Here is a 20,849-nt window from a genome sequence, read left to right as displayed (position 1 = left end):
GTACTGTTTTTCAATGAAGTATCATACATTTGAAAAACACAGAAGCTTTATTTCCATTGCAAAGCTGTCAGTCTAGATGCATGAATGTACAGATACAAAAAGCTTCCAAATGAAGCATGACCAGTATTTGCCTGTCAAGCATTGCATAAAAAGTCCAAATATGACAAAATGCGCTCCAACGGGATAGTTCAGGGTAGGGGTACGTGTGTAAGTACAGCGTTTTCAGTAATCTCATTCAATTGCACTTCCTGTGGCACTTTGTCTTGGAGATCCCTGAACAAACTGTTTTCATTTCCCCCATCGTCTTTGGCAAAAATGTTTCACATATAATGGACAGAATACACTAACCTTTAAATCTGTCTTTAAAAAATGAGCACCATTGCAAGACACAACTGAAAATTACAATAAAAGTAAACAGCTGTAATTTGGCAATATATGATATAAATGAATCATAATGAAAATAAATAGCTGTAATTCTGCAATGTGACATTTATGTACTCTCTGTGCTATGGTGCATAAACATGATTATATTTTTTTGTACCTTAAGTCTGAAACGATATATTTTTTCTTCTCTCCTGAAAAGTAAGTTGTGCAAAAACATGGTATATAATATGTTAACTAGGACTCGTGAAACATTTGCGGGGTCCAAACTAGCAAATGAGTTTTTCCTATTATTCTGTTGCTTCTAAACTGGAAACATAGTTAACCGCCCGGAGAAGGCCCCGTTCTTGAAAGGCCTCCACTGCCTTAGTACGGGCGAAGTTTTTCAAGGCTTGAGCTGTGACGAAGCCCAGGCTGCGGTCGCGATAGGAGGTCGTGGTGCGCGTCTCCAGGGTTAAGCCAAATAAATGGTCTCTATCCGTCTTGACCACCTTTTCCTGAGCCACTGTAAAGTCCAGTTTGTATAAACACGTGGCGGCGTCTATGAAACCCGCGCCGTCTTTAGCTAGAGCAATCATACCGAAGTAGACGACGCCGGATTGTAGGTCATCTCCAAAGGAAAACTCGAACATTTTCTGGGACCACTGTTCGGACCAGCGGATTCCCCGGAGTTTCTTCCGGACGTCCTGGCCAGATTTCCGCATTTTACGGTGGATTTTCTCTATCAGCTGATCAATTTGATCGACGGTAAAATCGTGGAACTCGCTCACATCGCACCGCTCTTCCCAGTGAGAGAAGTACTCCCTCTGTAATTTCCTCTGAAGTTGGGTGGCGTCTGATTTGCAAACCTTCACCATAGACAGCCCTCTGTCTACTTTCGACAGTGCTTTGTTGTCTCCTCGTATTCCACATGGTCCAATGACTGTTTCATGGAAGTAAGAGGGGGTGGCCGCAGCATCCACTCTTTTACCTGTGAAAATAGACGGATATCAAATCTTAAATTTTGATTTTACAGCACTTATTAGGTTTGTTTAAACGTTCACTCTGGTAGCTTTTCCTTTACTTCTTATGTACTATTTACATTGGGTTTTTAGCGGGCAGGGAAAATTGATTGGCGAATGTTAGTTTTAAAACACTCGCTTCACATAATCGAAAAACGTTGCTGTCACTTTCACTTTCAGAAACAATGTTCTGAATGTTTCAGACACAACATAAACAATGGTTTTTGAAATCATTCTGGTATCTAAATAAAATATTAACCTACCTTGTCGTTCGTATGAAGTGCTAGAAGAGGTTCCTCCCATTGTAAATTATTTGTAAAAACTGGCTCGCAGTACTGGCAGGTCTTGCCTCAGACAGGAGAAGAATACTGCTATCTCTGCGACCTTCAGACACTGAGGGACACTGGCGCCTCTATCGGTGGCGATGTTGAAACCCGCTGTAATACTAATAGTGTAGGCAGTAAGGCTTCGTTCACATGCAATGTCTATTTTCTATTTTCTATTTTCGGTATGTCTTATGATCACGGTCTGTGCACTGAATATCCCGCGGCGTAATTACTGGCAGCGCGAGCCAGTTACTATAAGTTACTATAAGTAACTGGCTCGCGCTGCCAGTAATTACGCGGCGGGATATTCAGTGCACAGACCGTGATCATAAGACATACCGAAAATAGAAAATAGAAAATAGACATTGCATGTGAACGAAGCCTAAATTTACTAGCTAAGTCACAAATTCTCCTGACTGGGTCACATCTCTATAAAGTCTTCTGTTGTAACGTAGGAGTCCAATGCTGTGCATACGAAACCTTGAAAGCCCACTTTCTGAGTTAGGAATCGTCTTGGAATTTCCAGGGGAATTCCCCAGATATCATTATCATATAATTTCTATTTTGATACTACATAAACATGCAGAATGCAGAAAAAATTTTACAGAGACTGTGTGTACAAATAAATGTGTGTTTTTGTGTTTGTGTTTGTGTGTGTGTGTGTGTATGTGTTTGTGTGTGTGTGTGTGTGTGTGTGTGTGCAGGGTTTTACGAGGTACAAATACGCGTGTTACGAAGGTATATATCAGTACGTAGGTGGACGTTCATATTGTGAAAGTAGACTTTGTGAATTTAAGCAGATAGATATAAACACAGCAAAGAACTTTCTGTTTTATTTTGACTTTTAATGGATAATAGGAGTGATTGATAGTCACGTTTATTTACGTTTCTCTTATACCATACAAATTGAAAGAACTGAATATCACATTTCTAGATGATTCATTGTAGGTTACCTAGCTGTGGAAGGCACTGGTCTCAAAACCTACATTTCGCAGAGAACGTCTTTAATTCCACTATGATAGCACTGAGGATTATGTATACATTTTACCAGTTGCTTTCTCTTGTGTCAGAAGATTTTAGGTGCTTTCGATTTACACGTTGGACAAAGGATACCACAGGAAAGTGCACTTTTTTAAATTATCGCATTGTGATTGAGAAGCTGCCAAACTTCAAGCGGCAAAACATTGTGTTAGAGATGCCGGAAATATTGGTGCACCGTTTTGCTGAATAAATGTGACGCGTTTTTAATTCTTTTTTTTTTTCTTTTTTTTTTCTTTAACATAAATTGATAGTGTTTTGTTATTTAAGACAGCGTGGTCTTATAATGAATAAAAATAGACAATTGCAAGTCACTGAATTCTGACATGATCTGCACGCGTCCATGTCAGAATGAAAAGCGATTTATTTCAGACTTTCTAATGGAACTAATTCGACATTTTAAAACTTAATTAGAACTCTGTCCTTTATTCTTGTTTGGATCATTAAGTATGAAATGATGATAATTCATAATCAGCCTGCATGAAGTATCTCAAAGTTATGATGGCGTGTGGACGGTGTGGGTTATGACTCATCTTTCTGCAAGATTTGCCACAAATAATTCATAACAATGCTTAAAGACGTTACACCTCTGAATTGCCGGAAATGACGATGAAGTTAAGCGCTTAAATTCCCTTTTGCTACATGATCAGAAATCTGAAATGAAAGTGGCACCATACTATCAGTTTTCACGTTATTTCACTGTGATGACTGAGCAAACCTCAGCAAGGACGCACGCATCATACTATGGAGTGGTGTCACAGCAAGCACAGGTGTAGCATTTGTTCTGCTGACGGCATCAACCTTCACTGATATTTCTAAATATCCACTTATCTTTATTTTATATCTCTACTGGCACTTGACTGGGTTCCTGTTTTGACCGAAGTAACAATTATATCCCAAAATATGCTGTTATTACTTTCATTTCAAGAAATAAGCACTTTTCAATTTGTCTGTTATGTAACTTGAAAACATCAGTTTCACTCCTATAAGAATGGTAAGAATAAGAATAAGTATGATATTGTATTTTATATTTCATTGATCAGAGAAACATACACCGTTTTCGATGTTTGTATATCTTGATTCATACACTTGCTGATAAAGAAACCTATACAATAAAAATATACTATAAAAATAAAGAGAAAACTATAAATATATAGAGAAAATATTTAAAATAGAGAAATCTAGACAAACAGAGAAAACTCTAACTATATAGAGAAAAATATAAATATATAGAGAAAACTATAAAAGTAGAGAAAACTGTAAAAGTGTAGAGAAAACTACAGCCATATATGCTCTGTTCCAGTGGTATGGGACGGTCACAATGTGTGGGATCAGAGAGTTCATCTCTGCAACGCTGAGGTAACTTGTAATGAAACCCCCCCCCCCCTTAAAATTTGATAATAGTTACTAATGAATTATTTACAGGGTTCTTTAAGCGCATGGCAAATAGGGTTAAGGATACACAGTCGGGTCCTGTCGCAATGACCCGTATAGGGTTCGATGAACAGCGTCTCGCTCACCCATCTTAGACCCCGGGTGAGGGGAGGGTTCTGCACTAACGCTGAGCCAAGACCTTCCGTCATTTTCTCAAGTAATCGATGACTGGGAGAGGCGATGTTGAAGAGGAGTTTGCTGTGTAAGCACACCTAACAATGGAACACTGTGTGATATGGTGAGGAAAGTTGACGAAATATATTATTGATGGACTTGTATGCGTTACGCACTGGAAACTTCAATGATCGGTATATTTTAGGGAGAGGCAGAGGAGGAGGCTGGTAAGGCAGGCAGGAGGGCGTGGCGGGTTCAAAAATACGTGGTGAGGGGAAGAAATTCTGAAAAGGGAAGAGCTCCCTACCAAACAGTGTTTAAAAGAAAATTTTAAAAAGCATATTAGTAATCAAAATCAACCTATTTTGTTAGTTAACACTTTTTTCTGAGACTTCTCCCCAAAATTACCCATTGCCGTGTCAACATTTATAGGATCCAGTTTCTCCGGAGGAAGGACGTGTCTTAATGTCCCCCCCTCACGCCGGTGATCTGCATACTCAATCAGGAAGGGAAGTCAGCTGTCACATACAGTCTTTGGCTATCGTGTGTCATAGACACAGACACACCAGGTTCAGTGTACAGGTAGAGCGCAGTCAGGTTGTGAGAGAGCTGACGGGGCACAGTGTACCTGGTCATTATGAGTAATCCGCAGGTATAGGTACAATAGCCCTCCAGTTGACGTCGCGGTGAAGGGGGAACTGAGCTCGTTACGAGACTTATGCATTCTGACATGCATGACCGTAAAATTGTCACCAAGTCGCAGTCCAGCTGAACGCTTGCCCATTACGTGGACACGGAGCACGCTGTCAGAAAGAGCACGGCCGGAATTTAGACACTTTTTAAGTTGACATTTAAAAGGGCGCTGAGAAGCCACGGTGCGAATTACATGTACAAGGGCGACAGAGAACTTTGTAAATAGCTTGAGGTTTCTGCGAGGAAGGTCGCTGAACTGGGTTGTTCTCTCAATAATTCCCTGATCCATATCCTAGTGGCGTTTATCGTGGATTATGTATGCAGTGTTGATGGTATCTTCTGGCGGAGGCCTGTGAACACTTGAAATGAAGTGACTAGGACACGGGATATGTCGGGGAGAAAGGCCCAGTGGGCATCAGTTTCAGGTAACGACACAAACATAGACTCCGACTTAAGTTTACCTCTGTTAAAATACCTGTCCATTACCTGTACATCGGAACCTGTAACCAGTTAGGGCGGCGAGGCCAAGGTATTGCCTGTTACATAGTCGTACGTGTTTGACTGGAACTGTGACAGTACATATGGTACCACCACTAGAAGGACGGAATGGATGACGAGGATGATTTGAGGAATTCAACAGGGAACGTGTCAGGGGATGAAGAAGATGCGGCGGTGAAGCGAGGGGACAGAGACCACTCACAGACAAGGCGTCCCTCTGATGATGGTGAGGAGGGTTCTGAGGACGCAGAGCCGTACTTTGAATGGGCGGACGAAGCAGTTGACGCCCGCCTGTTTCTGTTCCAACATCAGCTGCCTCAAGTGGTAAAACTGAGCAGTGGTTTGTACAGTAACCTTGGCGAGAAGACCACTTTAAACTCCCAGCAGCCGTTCCTGCTGTATTCTGCTCGCAGAGGGACCAAAGTTTTCGCCAGTAATCTACACTGGGACGAGGAGAGAGCAGAACATAAGAGAGATGGGCCAGCTCTTGTCATCCCTGTCAACTATCAAGGTGAGTTACAGTCAGCATTGGTGTGCTATCTGGGAACATTTTTAAAAAATAGTAATTAACTCGAATGGGTCACAGATTCTCATAATTCTAATATAAAGAAAAACCTCCCTCTCCCACCCCAGCCGACATGAAACTAACACACTTGCTTGAGGCTTGTGATGATTTGATGATAATTGCCTCAGTCAGATGAAAGGCAAACCTTATTAGGTTGACTTAATTAAGGGATTGTTAAGACTCAAATATAAATTAATCTTGAAGCCACCGATTCTTGTTAATTATGCTTCAACTCGAAACGATTAAACACTGCTGCTCTAAGCTGCACCAGGTTTCTCTTGAATACATGAGGAAGCAAAAAAAAATCACGCATCTGATAAAAGCAACCTGTCTTATGACAATAGAACCCGTTCACCTAAACCACCCATAACTACTTGATAAATTGGACCAGCTGCAGTTTTTTTTTTACTGCATCATCAGCGTGCAGACAGCATCTCTTGTCTACAAGAAAGGCACTTAATTTGCATCACGCAAACAGAACAGAGACAACTTTATTTTTCTAAGACGGAAAACAACTTTAATGGCGAAAAAACAACATAATGATTTGTTTCGTTTTCAAAAAAGGAGGAGGTTGAATATTATTGCAATTTATATGGATATGTCAGTTTATATTTATGAGCCACTATAAACCAGCTTCAGAGACACATGTAAACATGTTTTTGGCGTTTTTTTCTCTATCTTTCTGTCATATCTGTACCGTCACTGGAGTCAACTGGAGTAAAGTCATGAGGGCGTGTTCGATAATAAATTACAAATGGTTATGACTTATTTAAATGTTATTTTAACCTGAACCAAAGGTACCAGGATTAATCTTTGTCTGAGAAAAAGCTGACATTAGCGGGCGGGAAATGATCTTTACTGCTTTTCAACTACAGAATATTTTCATTTTTATCAAGCCCATAGGCAAGAGGGGTCAATATCGTAATATTAGATGTAAAAACAAAGTCAGAAAGGCGCCTGATGTGTCCATTTTCTTTCTTTGATCTCAAGGACCCTGTGAAATTACTCATGTTTCAGCATTATCGTTCTAAACAGTGACTCTGTGAGACTATGTTATTGAAGCCTATGTTCCAACCAGAGCAGTTTTCAAGGAAGTATACTTATGTAATGGGGGAGGGGGCGGGGGCTGCTGTGTCCCACGGGTGCCTGTATGGTCCCACCACTGCATGGCGACAGTACATTGTGACACGCAGAGATTAATGCATGTTGTGAGTGCAGGTTTGGAATGAACTAACTTGAAGATTGCCATGTTAAAAATAAAGAAATGGAAAAGTTTCAAAACCTAAGATTGTTGAATTCTGCAAGAAGGAAAAGAAAGATTATTCATATAGCACACGGGTATGTGCAAATAGGGCTGTTTACATTGGGGCCAAAATAAATGGTAGCCCTCTGGATCTAGTCCATGCAGTTGACATAGAGGTATGAGGTTGCTTGACGTCTACTTCAGCCACACAAAAGGTCACTTGGACAAGTTTTATCCAATACTTTAATTGTTAAAATTAGAGGTTGATTTTCAGCTCAAGTCCTTCACAAAATATTGTCATAAACTCTTTCTCCCAGGCGGTACTATGTAAGCAACATTGTTCTCGTCTGTTGACGTGTAACAATCTGTTTAAGCCTGTGTGTGTTTGCTTCTATCCGCCAACACAAGGCACACATTATGAAAGTCAGACAAAGCCGTGCTACCGCTGACTATTTTTCTTCAGGACGACGAGGCCGGATGAAAAACAAAAATGTACTTCAAACCGAAAAGTCTTATTTTGCGTTGCATTTCAATAGGCGACCTTAATGAAGCATGTGAAGGGAACAAACCCAGCACAGTTAGATATAAGATATGGAGCTCCTGCTCGGCTTGAAGTTCACGGTTTACAGGCCAATTCTTACCACACTTTTATCGCACGAATGCGTGCACGGGCTTAAAATTCTTTGATTATTAGCCGGTGGTCAACCCCTAAATGTACCCACTGACCACACCTAGATGGACGCAGGTGTGCTGTTTAGTTGCCATCAAGTGGCCTGTTTATGTGGTGAAGGGCAGAGGTCGCATTCACGATCCTAAGCTTAATGCGTCTCTATCTAACTACACGTATTGTACTAGAATATGTCATATACTACCACCATTACGTCTGCAAAATTTTAATATCAAGAAAGAAATTAATTAAAAGGAAAGTTTTAATAGAAATATCGTACAATTAATGAGGAAATATTACCACAGTCAAATGTGGACCTCGTTGATGTCTTTGGCAGCATCTCCATTGATGACCAAGATTAAGATAATACCAGGTAGTTGGAGATGAAATTATAACAGCAGGTTAGGGAGGACACACAGGGATGACGTCATCAGAGACAGGTGCTTCATTCAACAATGCCCCCACCCCCACCCCCCCGGGACATGGCAGGCTTTAACTGTCACCGTGAACACCTATGACTTGACGTTTACCTAATGTAAGGAACAGAAGGTAGAGCTGTCCCTTTGTGTGTGTGTGTGTGGGGGGGGGGGGGGGGGGGGGTAAATAGTCTGTGTAATTGTATTGTATTTTACAAAGCCAGCATTATCACAATGTTATTAAACTGAATCTATTTCATTGCATTGCATATAAGATATTTTTATTATAAACGTTTTCGAAAAACATAAACCAAAATAAAAGCAATGTGATATGTAGAGAAAGACCTATATGTCTAGCCAGGGGGTATGACAGGCAAGGGTTAACAATAGGGGCAACCATAAAACAGCATGTTGCTATATACTTGTTGTAAATAAAAACATGAGTTACATATAAAGCCACAGAGTAACTAACATCAATGGGTTATATATGGCACCGGCACAACGTTGTCTGACTAGTTTTAGAGCAGTAAATATTGTCTGTTTGATCACCTCCACAGAGAGACGTGTTCATGTATATGGCACGAGTTCCCGCCAGGCACTGTACTGTCCTCTGACGTGTGTCATATGACACTTACAAACACATGTCAGTGACGACATATATACCAGCACTTTGCGTCCTACTAGTACTAGGCAAGTTTTAGTGCCATCTTGCCGAAGTTAAACAGCTGACAGTAACTTTCGGGATAATTTTTTACAAGCTTGTGACCACAAAAATAGTATTTACTGGATCACGTCTTACCAAAGTAACATTATAGTCACAAGCGTCTGTCCAGCACTGCATCATCACGCCTGGATTGCGTGGAAGTGGTCGTTTGCTGGGCTGACGATTGAGAATTACGCGGTGTTACTGTATCGGATACCAGAATGTATAGTTTTAAGACTGGCACTCACAATCCCAAATAACATTTACAATTTGAAACCATTCTTTGGAATTGCCACAGTATTAACGATTCAATTCACAATGAAATTTATAAACAAATTGGGTGGAAATTGCCATGTAATTCAACCCCTTGAACACAAAGAATGCATTGTTGCCAAAGATGTTCTCTTATGTAGCTTATACCACTGTCACATATAGACTGCTTGCTGCAAAGTGACACGCGAGTAACTTTATGTCACACGATATTACCATAAAGGGACATGGTGGATAGTCTTCTTTTTTAATAGTAACATTTCTTAAGTTTAGAAGTATTCTGTGCGGTCTTGCTCGTATTTCTGCCGCATTTCAGATTTTATCTCCAAACTTTTCTCAAAAGGCTAAAAGGTATATAATAAGGTGGACTACCCGTACATACACAAGACATTTCTATCTAATCTGACAATTTTCTACCAGGAAGACAACCAGAGATTGAAAAAAAAATGATATCCGTAATCCCAGCGCTATATGTGTGCCACAATGCTACGTGAAAACCCGATTAAAGGGGAAGATATCTTTCATTTAACCACCCCACACCACTGTACATAACGTTGAATCTGCATCGAAGACGGAATGAATTACAGCATTAATGAAGGATTATTAAAAACATATCCTGACAAGGTTTCGTTATTATTCGAAAGATAAAATCCCTTAATGAAGTTTGGTCACGCCTCTGTCGCGGCTCTGAGGGTTACTTAAAACTATGATATCTTTAACTGGGAACAAAGCAAAGCTGTTTGAAATTTAGTTAAATAAAATGATTTTTATGTGATGGAGACGTGGTGCAATAATGTTTGATTTATTCCATCCCAAAATTCCCAAATGAGAATTGCATTAGAATCGCTTTTTAAAAACTCTTTATGTTTAAGCAAATGGGCGAAGATAAAAAGAATAATTAAGGAAATGTAAAGGAATTAACTGCTGTCGTGGTATGGTCGTCAATGGATAGTCGGACGTGTATGAAAAAATTTCTTATAGCTCCAAATTTATGCCTTCTTTGTTTGACTGGTATGTGAAGACCTGTAGGATTCTAAAGCTGTACGTGCAAATGCATTAGATTTTAAGGATCCCATTAACTATAAAATCATACTTTAATCTAATTTTATGGTCTTTTTATGCAGTTGTCAAGATAATGAAATTAAGGTAAGCCCTGACGACCTCGTCAACATTATCAAAGGTTACACAGTGTCAGTTATGGTTCTGTACCCGCGAGGGTTTTTATCTTGAAAACTTCTCTCATTTTATGAATATCATTACTGGTTTTCTGAAACCGTTTTACTATTATTGTTCTGCCGTCATAACTTTGATGGTATGTAGAATTTTACAGCAAATTCTTGAATTTGAAATAAAAATAAAAAGTAAACATTGGGACCGGCTTTGGTAAGCGGTTTAGTGGCGCCCAGAGAGGCAAGCCATTATAGGTACCACATACAGGTACCACATACAGTGGTCCACTTATCTTTATTCCATAGAAGATCACTCACCTCTGACGAAAAAAACATATTTTTTATACGCGCGGATGCAGTCAGGCAGATTATTAGATATAGAAGCTAAGGTGTATCGCAGAGCAATAAAGATAAAGCACAATGGTTACCACAGCAGCGGGCGTGCCTTTTACAGATCTCATCGATTCTCTTACCTCAACGTGGATGCGAGCAGAATATTCAGCAGCACGCAATCTTATTCAAGGTGTATTTCTTCTGTGTGGGAGTGAAATGAAGTGATTATATAGACTGTATCAGGCAGTATAATATATACCCCATTCATGCAAAAAATAAAAAGGAGACTCTTTATTTGAAAAGCGAATATTGTACACCCTTGAATCAACTTGCAAAATGACTTCGATCACATTTTGATTCATGCCAACTTGTCTCACTTTGTGTTTGTGTATGTGTGTGTGTGTGGGGGGGGGGGGAGTGAGACATGGGGTGATAACTCGGAAGGGGGGGTAAGAGAACACAAGTCAAGATTGTAGAAAAGAACAGTTTCGATTTAACGACAGAGTGGAATACACAGTAACATTCGAGTTGTTTGAGGTGGGAACGTGTCCTCGGATACATATGGTGGCCCTATAGGATATTTCGACTTGTTGACTTTTCGAGTTTTCGACTTTTTTACTTTTCGGGGCTTCTTAAATAATATGCAAAAACAAAGCTTAGACCATACAAGAATTTTGTAACAGACTACTAATCAGAGAGTAGGGGAGGGTCTCGGAGGCCCAGTATCAATAGAAACCCCACTATGATATGGTATGTGCATTTTTTTATATTTGAAATTCACTGACGGATACAGCAATTTAAAATACAGGTTTTCGGTGCCTTACAGTAGAGCTATTACGTATTCTACGCCGGTATTCACTTTAATGAAGAACAATTAACATCGTTGAATTCGGCATTACCATCGTGGCATGTAGACGCATTACAACTCCATACACATTAGGAGTTACATGAGGTGTGACGAAAACCTATTATTAGCTGTCTCTTGGATATCGCCTTTTGATGCGCTTTTACGGATGCCACTTCTCTAACTAAAGAGAATTCCAGTAAGTGTTTGAAGTCAGATAGGAAGGTGATGGGGTAGATGCTTGCACACAGGGGTGAGGCGAGGTGAGGCATGGGCCCTAGAAAATAGGGGCGAAAATAATTGCCAACGGGTGGCTGATGTGGCGACCATGACAAAGTAGCTCTTCTTATACCTCCATCTAATTGCACTGATCGTATGCTCTTTCTCAAAGGGACAACTCTGACTTTTGATCTGGCTTTAATAAGAAAATTGATGTTATATGTTCCACTATTTTAAGAACGATTGCACTCTAACCTTATTGCATTAAATCAATGTCGCTAAGCGCCTCTGTCATGTGTCAAATACAGCCCTCAGACATGCGAAATGTCACTTAAAGCCCTCCCTGACCCAGCGTCCACCCCTTGACCGGGCAGTTGTTAACAGGCCCCTTCTTCTCTTGACCATTTTATATAAATAACTGGACTTACACAACCACACTTAAGGCATGCGGGCAGATATCTGTGGGACTGAAATAGAATGAATAAATAATATCCGACAGGCGCCGTGGTCATCTTCCTTTTTTTTTTTTTTTTTTTTTTTTGTTTGTTTGGTAATTCATTGCTCGCAATAATTTTTGGGAAGCATGTTTGTTACTGTACAGAAAATCAACAAAAATGTGATGTGAAAAATCTCGTCAAGGTCTTTTGAATAAATAAGTAGCAATGTTGACATAAATGATATATGGCAAATTGTCAGAAATATCAGTTTCACCCATTAAAACCTTCAACAAAGAAAGGGATAAACGTAAAAACGTGTTTGGCCATGTGGTCTGCCGCCGAATCCTTGACCTTTCTCCTTAAAGATTCAAAACTTCATACAAGTGTCGTTTCAGTAACATATAGGACTATGTGCGTGCCACGTGGAGAATAACCAGAGATATCAGTTTCAGTATTATTGCAAAACAACAATGTTAAACAAGAAGACACGTCTTAGCTCGCGCAGACTGTAACAGATATCGTGACACTTATAAAAAAGTTGCGTTTGTCATCAGTATGCAGCCGGTGACAATGAACAACATTCCGTAAACTAACCCGCCCATATAATTTAAGAATTTCAGCGTCTCTCTCTCTCTCTTTCTCTTAACGAAGTTCTAGTTCTTTCAATCCTGGCAGCTAGCGTGTCCTGTTCGTTTATGGTACACATGTACTACATGTACATATCTGGTATATATCTGGTACATATCTGGTATATATCTGGTATATATCTAGTACATATCTGGTATATATATCTGGTGTAGGCCCTATATGGTATACATTTGGTACATATCTGGTATATATCTGGAACATATCTGGTATATATCTGGTATATATGGTATACATTTGGTACATATCTGGTGTATATGGTATATATCTGGTATATATCTGGAACATATCTGGTATATATCTGGTATATATGGTATACATTTGGTACATATCTGGTATATATCTGGTATATCTGGTATATATCTGGTGTATATGGTATACATTTGGTGTATATCTGGTATATATCTAGTATATATCTGGTATATATCTCGTACATATCTGGTTTTTATCTGGTGTATATGGTATACATTTGGTACATATCTGGTATATATCTGGTGTATATGGTATACATTTGTTATATATCTGGTATATATCTAGTATATATCTGGTATATATCTCGTACATATCTGGTTTTTATCTGGTGTATATGGTATACATTTGGTACATATCTGGTATATATCTGGTACATATCTGGTATATATCTGGTGTATCTGGTATATATCTGGTATATATCTGGTATATATCTGGTATATATCTGGCACATATCTGGTATATATCTGGTGTATATCTGGTATATATCTGGTACATATCTGGTATATATCTGGTATATATCTGGTACATATCTGGTGTATATCTGGTGTATATCTGGTGTATATGGTATACATTTGGTGTATATCTGGTATATATCTGGTACATATCTGGTACATATCTGGTGTATATGGTATACATTTGGTATATATATCTGGTATATATCTGGTACATATCTGGTGTGTATATGGTATATATCTGGTACATATCTGGTGTATATGGTATATATCTGGTACATATCTGGCACACATCAGCAATATGTAACGTGCTTGAAATCTTGTTGTTTTATCATACATTGCATCTTTTGAAAAAAGAGACAACACTAAACCCCTCGCTGTCATTTGTCACAGTTCTCTTGGTCAAGAACGCGCCGTGTCACATTCTGGATAAGATCTACTCGTGTCTGTAAGATAGGCATTGTGGTTCTTATAAGTGAGATATTGACTAACTGCCAAGCTGTGGCCTATACCTTACAGTTTTTACGTACTGAAGCAAATACTGCATGTATAGGTATAGAGTCGTCTGTGTAAGTAATGAAATGATGACTAAGATAGACGACTAAGACAGTCCACTGCATAAACTTTCAAATCGTCAATGCTTTTCAAAAATGCTTCGCTAAAGTTTAAAATGTAATCTGTACTGCACGAGTTAATGCTTTATTTAATCCGTTTAGTCCACAACAAGTAATCGCCAACCACACATAACGTTCAGGATGATCTTCAAAATAATTCATTTAATAAACCGAGCACTTCAACACTTATTTAACCAACCCTCGTGACATATTTGTGTTTGGATGACACCCTCCCCAACCACGGATACTATCTGGCATGGTTCAGACTGTGTTCAAAATGGAGAACACTGAAAGTTGGTCCTGAATACCACGGATACTATCTGGCATGGTTCAACCGTGTTCAAAATGGAGAACACTGAAACTTTGTCCGGCAATGGTAAAAATGTTTGAATTGTGTAATAAGCTAAATCCGTCGGAAATTGGAAGTTATAGATGATAGCAAGCATTGTTACAGAATATCATATGAAATTGCAAAATGTCCTCTGCTTGTCTAAATGCTACTGCAGCTTTGCAAAGGGCAAGTTACTTACACGATATACTTCTAGCTATTAAATTAAAGCCCATATCGATCAGATAGATAGGTTGTATAATATAATCCCATTACCAATTGAAATCTCGCCCTGAAAATGACATTATAGGTACACTATCCGCGTTTGAAAATGCCACAGAGCCATATTTTCTGTTTACTTATCCCGTAATACTACTCACCTTTCCTAATTCAGACTTTCAAACTATATAACCCCTCAAACAAAGAACGGCGCGTCAATATTTCCCTATGAAATGTATAGAAAGTCATGTCCGTCCGGAATACTGGTACCTCATCTAGAACTTATTTAATTGATTAGAAATAGTATAAAACATCGAATCCTAGTGCAGGAACGGCTCGAGCAATAATTTGTGAATAGGTGAAATTCGCTTTCTTTTTTCGAGGAAAATTCGATCTTCCCAGAATATATCAGACAGATTACCTATAAGCACATGGGCATGGCGCGTACGAAGACAAATGCGGTTGGGCAATGTAAAGAAATTGTAAATTTTTGACAGGTAATATTTATTGCATGGAATTACGGGCTTCGTGTTCTTTTACCTCCAAACCTACAGTATAACTGTAGTATACACAAACCTCGTACAACACAGGCTTTAAAAAGTATTCTTTACAAAGTTTGAGTTGTAAATAATTGGTATGAGTCATAGTGTCTGGTTTCAAGGTTTCAGTACCTTTGATCCCGATCTTTGACGTGGCAAAGAGGATAGGATCGAAGGTAAATAATATAAAGTAAACGACAAAGGTTAAACCACATAGACCCTATACATATGAATAGCATTAGGTTTCTATTCCGACTATGGTACTTGACGATGTTTTCACCTTACCTTATTATTTTTCACGTATCATTTCATCGGGTAAACTTACCTATGATATGCACTAAGCAAATAAAAAGTTAGTGCATGATACCTATTCATAAATCGCTCTTTAACAGTACGTCTTTTAAAAGAAAGGGGCGAACATTGCACTGCAGCTGGCGTAGGCAAATCATTATACATTTAACAAAGAAAGCAAAATATTATAATTTTGATATTGATATTAAAAAACCAAAAAGTATTTTTAATGCTGTACCTTTGTTTAATTGTACCCAAAATAATAATTAAAGATAATGAACACACCTCTTTGGTCATTTCAGGTTGGTTCGAAATAGTGCCAGAGGAAGGAACGCCCGTAGAAATCTACGACACGGTGGAACAGATAGCTGCCGTCAGCCCCAAGCGTTTCCTGGTTCGGAGTGCCACGCCCGCTTTTACTCTTCACCAGGACTTAAATCACCGAGTGTGGGTGCGCGGCATGATTCCAGCCGGGGAGGTGATGACAGTATACAACATCCACACCATCGAGAGGAACCAGTCCAAGGAGAAACGAAATAAAGGGAAATGTTGCTTAAAGTTGGCAAGATTTGTCAGACGAATTAAGAAAAATAATTCAAAATCATCCTCCCTAGAGCCTGATAAAGTGGATAAATATCTTCAGTGCATGGATGCTAGCGGGAAGGAGTATACAATTGCGTTTGGTCAAAGTGGGCTTTTCAGTCCCATTGGAGAACCTCACATCAAATCTACGGACTGTGTTTACCAACTCTCCTCCATTGTACGACATATGGAGTTACCCCTTACTCTTCATTTAGTTTACGGAGAACCGCCGATCACCCCGTGTTCCTTCAGTCGATATCTACGGCTGGAGGAGATTTATAATGACGAAACTATTATCGCTTGTACTATGAACAACGAGCATAATGTCATGTTGGAAGTTTCTGTCGATTCCAGAGTAAAATTCGTAGGAGCCACAAACTACCAGGCATACAAGGAATTTCCCATATATAGAGAAATACTTCGTCAGTGTGATGAGAAAATTGACACTTTTGCTTCATCCATCAATGTTACACAAACTGCTTACACACCCAAAAATCCGTCGACAAATAAAACGCGACGAGAACCAACGTTGTCTGTAGAGGCAGACGTAGAGAGAGGGCAATTCGAACACGAAACGAATGAACAAAGCAATGGCTCCGAGCGCAGTTCAGCTTGCAGCACGCCTACACCTGAGAGTCGTGACACCGGCCCGGCCTCGTGCGGAAGCTCCTCAGACGGCCTCGAGGAGAACAGTGGTGAAAGTCAAGCAGAGGAGCATGGATTAGTACGGGCTGTACCCGTGTTTATACAAGACCATGATGAAGAATCAGCAGACGCCCAACCCATTGCAACCAAACCCAACGCCACCCAACCAGCTTCTTTAAATGGAGGCAATGACATAGACAGTGAAGACACCATGAAAGAAGAAAGTAGTTTGGATGAGTCAGATGATAATACAATTATATTTGATATGTCACATAATCAAAATCCATCCTCTGTTGGGAAAACGGACACGGTACCCGAACTTCCCAAGCGCCATTTTGACGATAGACCGAAATTAGGCGCAATTGGTCGTCACAACTCGGCCCCAGTTTTTACAAGCAATAGCGATTTAAAGATTGCAGATATACAAAAACGGCCTTTACCAAACCCTATCGAAGAGGCCAAACAAAACAAACATCCGCAAGGATCCGAAGATTCATCCGGTGGCTCAGGGGGGTCAGGATCTGGTTCATATAGGTCACGTGGTTCAAAGACTGGAAGCAACCACGAATCGGACTATGATCCAGATTACGATGAAATTCCAGGATCCGTTAAAATTGAAGATGATGAGGGTTACCTGATGCCCCATAGCAAACGATCCCAGAGAAAGAGTCACAAAACACAGAGAAACTCCAGCAGACTTGGTCGAACCCGTGAGGACCAAGTATTGCGCGAGATAGACGAGATGTTCAACTTGGATGAGCTGTCTGATGGCAGCAGCAGCGCCGCCGAGGGACGGTCTCCTCGGTTTGCCGACCAAGTTGGTCACCACAGTTGCTCTCGTTGCCAACACCATTCCTATGACTACGATCTACGGTATGGTCAGATGAGCCGCACCCCCAACCCGTACCAAAGGGGAGGGCGACAGTGTCCGTACGACCACGAATACCGCTGGGAGAACTACGCTGCCGACATGCCGTGGTTTGATCCACGTTTCCAAAACGACCGAGTCATGGGAGGAACTATGAGGGTGAAAAAACAGAACAGGTCACGTGAGATGTTAGCGGACAGGCAGTTTCAGTTGAACCCCAATGCTACGGTGCGCAAGCATAATTTTAAACGTATAGCTCTAGCAGAGGCGCCTTGGAACGAAATTCGGGAAGATTTGCACCGTAGCCGTGACCAGCTCCATATGCTTTTTGCTAAAGGCGTTAAACCCCAGCAAATGGCACATCATATAGAATCGGATGATTCACAAGAACCTGTCTATGATGACATTTTGAGTGGAAGTGATCGAGACAAGCCTGGTCGGCTGAGGAAACCAAAAGGATATAACCGTAGTCAGAGTTGGGATGTTTTCAGTAAGATGGCCCCGGAGATGTCGCCTGGTCAGCGGCGGCAAAGGAAGAGTAGTTTGCCTTCTTCGCGACACCTTTCGTTTCGTTCAGATTCGGGAATCTCCGTCGGAGGTTACCCGGATGTACCCCTGACATACGCTACCAATTTTGATGACGATGTCCTAAATAGGTCGTGTCCTGGGGGTCTACCCAACGATGACGATTTTGTCCCCCCTCGTAACCTGGCGCCCCTCTCAGTGCAAGATGTCTGCAGGTCTCTGCGCTACATCGGCATGAAGCCCCCGGTCATCCAGGACTTTCTGGACCAGTCCATTGACGGTAAGATGCTGATTGACTTGGACGAGGATGACCTGAATGAAGGGTTTCCACATCTCAATGCCCTTGAAAGGAAAAAGATCGTGAAGTTTATTAGAGGATGGAGACCGGTGAAAGATTAAGAATACTTCATATCCTCTCTAGTCTACAATAGTTGTTGTGATTGGAGAAAAATTGCCAATATAACAATTATGCGAATATTATTGCATTACAACGTTTGGTGATTAATTGCCAGTGTTTCGAGCTACGAACCATTTCGAAGCATCCCATCGTTTATCGCTAGCGTTTAGCAAGAACTGTCGGTTTTTACGTATTTCTGCACAGCTTCTGCAAGGTGTAATTTCACCTTATTGGAGCACGTTTGTTTAAGAAGGTGCAACATCAGTCTTCGAGTGACTGCATGCGCATTTTTACATGAGAACATTTACAGTTTAAACAAGTTTTGCTGTGTTGTTTCAGTAGCCTAATGAGGCTTTGATTCGATTGGGAGAAATCTTGGATACATTAAAGTGACTCAAAATTAAAAAACAAAATCAAAAATTTATGCTGTAAACCACATGTTGTATACACTCGATCCAAAGGTGAAAGATATCCCATAATTTATTTAGCGATGTAAAATATACTCATAAAAGGAGCCTCTAACAATGTCACGTTTATATTAGTCCTGCACGTAAACTGGTTTAATAATTGTTACATTTGTTTTATTGTTATGCTTTATTTTCACATAAGCTGGTTAAATTTGTGTTGTAATATTAGAATGGAGCTGTAAAAAGTAATCTGTTACAATAAAAGTTCATTATGATATTTGTGCCACAACAATAAAGTGGATATACGAACAAATATATTAGAGATATATGTGCCTTGTCACATCAAGCGAATTATAAAACATTATGAAGTTGAGTAAAAACAAAGGCTCGCTGTCAGAGAGACATGCAATGTGTCCATTTATGTAAAGTGTTCAATGGCATGAGGTCATACAATACGAGTAATTGTGAAATGAAAATCCGATGGAGATAAAAGATGAAGTTGGCAAAATTATGGTGACTCGTATTTCATTACAATATTAAGGGGTTGACAACCTCAGCGTAGTAAGGTAACTGGAGAGTTGATAGTTCGCAAGTCAATTTACGTCATACAAATGGGCATTACTTAAAACGCCGAATTATGTTAGTCAAATGAGCCAGCTGACGCAGGCTCCCACGACGGGGTTTCACGTCTCTCTTGTGCATCGTACTTATGGTGTCAGACATTTTATCAACCGGAAATCTCGCATTGTCATCTGCGTTGTTCTCATGAAACTGCACTTTCACAGAATACTTTAGATGTTTTTGTACATGGTAACGCATGATGGATAAAACATAGAGTTTTGGAGTGAAATCAGGCGACGTCGCCCATTGGAGTTTGTACATATTCCATAGATCTGCTTGTTGATTCTGGTCGTAGGGAATGAAGTTGTTTATCACGTAAAGATAATTTCAAAAGTTAAAAAATCTTCCAGCTGGACTGAAAGTCAAGGTGGACGGGTTAAAAAAAGGTGACAATTTTTAAAATAGAAAAATACTGCTTTAAAGTGTGTCCCCTTGAGATTATTCTCATCTTACTGGGTGCATATAATGTTTACAGATTGAGCGATGAGAATGTTAACCCTAAGTTTCAGTTCCCATCGGAAAACTGTGCTCCTGGCTAGGTAAAGGGAGATGGCATACTATCACGCGATAACGGGTTAAAGAGTTATTTAGAGACCCCTTTTTATATAATTGATCTTAAGTCATATGTGTTACATTAATTGAGAAAAAGATAAATTTTGTTAACACAATTTTTGTTAAAACAAATTAATGAAAATAACAAAAAATCTACAGTTTATCAAACATAAACCGTATGCTTAAAAAAAAAACAACACTGTGAATCCATTGCACTAACAAAAATATAAATAGATAACTAAATAAATAGATAAATAAATAAATGAATAAATAAATGATGAACTACGATTAAACTCCAATTTAAGTACCCGATGGCGATATTTCCTTCAACAATGCACAGGAAGGTAAGGGGGTCAATGAAGACTGACTAGTGAAAGACTGATCTAGAACTAAGTTATCTGATTGTACTGCTTTTAAAATTGGTTTTAAAACTTTGAGTCCAAGTGAGGGACAGGTCGAACAATGATCCTCGAGTAGGAGAAAATTGAATATTTCTGGGGGGAAATTCGTTTTGTCGGGAAATATCCGAACGCCTTGAACTTGGCTATAAGTATAGTGACT

General features: G+C 39.7%; 2 protein-coding genes across 2 annotated transcripts; one reads left to right on the top strand and one right to left on the bottom strand.

Moving 5' to 3' along the window:
- Positions 1-28: 28 nt before the first annotated feature.
- LOC106176491 (uncharacterized) lies at positions 29-1,870 on the bottom strand. The gene is made up of 2 exons (XM_013558899.2): positions 1,646-1,870; positions 29-1,351 (listed from the first exon to the last, which is right to left on the bottom strand). The coding sequence occupies exons 1-2, from the start codon at positions 1,683-1,685 to the stop codon at positions 672-674; spliced, it is 720 nt and encodes a 239-aa protein (XP_013414353.2). The 5' UTR covers positions 1,686-1,870; the 3' UTR covers positions 29-671.
- Positions 1,871-4,233: 2,363 nt separating this feature from the next.
- LOC106176505 (uncharacterized) lies at positions 4,234-19,626 on the top strand. Its single transcript, XM_013558928.2, has 2 exons — positions 4,234-5,996; positions 15,994-19,626. Exons 1-2 carry the CDS (start codon positions 5,594-5,596, stop codon positions 18,708-18,710), a joined length of 3,120 nt encoding a protein of 1,039 aa, XP_013414382.2. The 5' UTR covers positions 4,234-5,593; the 3' UTR covers positions 18,711-19,626.
- Positions 19,627-20,849: the final 1,223 nt, after the last annotated feature.

Source organism: Lingula anatina, chromosome 1 (genome assembly GCF_051362555.1).
Source record: "Lingula anatina isolate TDL-2025a chromosome 1, LinAna3.0, whole genome shotgun sequence".
Classification (NCBI taxonomy): domain Eukaryota; kingdom Metazoa; phylum Brachiopoda; class Lingulata; order Lingulida; family Lingulidae; genus Lingula; species Lingula anatina.
Note: the sequence above shows the minus strand (reverse complement) of the source record. Positions and strands in the feature narration are given on the sequence as shown.

Coding starts and splice junctions, on each gene's coding strand:
- LOC106176491 (XM_013558899.2), bottom strand. CDS start 1,685: ATGGGAGGAACCTCTTCTAGCACTTCATACGAACGACAAG. Junction 1,352..1,645: donor CACTTCATACGAACGACAAG/GTAGGTTAATAT, acceptor CTATTTTCACAG/GTAAAAGAGTGGATGCTGCG.
- LOC106176505 (XM_013558928.2), top strand. CDS start 5,594: ATGGATGACGAGGATGATTTGAGGAATTCAACAGGGAACGTGTCAGGG. Junction 5,997..15,993: donor CATCCCTGTCAACTATCAAG/GTGAGTTACAGT, acceptor TGGTCATTTCAG/GTTGGTTCGAAATAGTGCCA.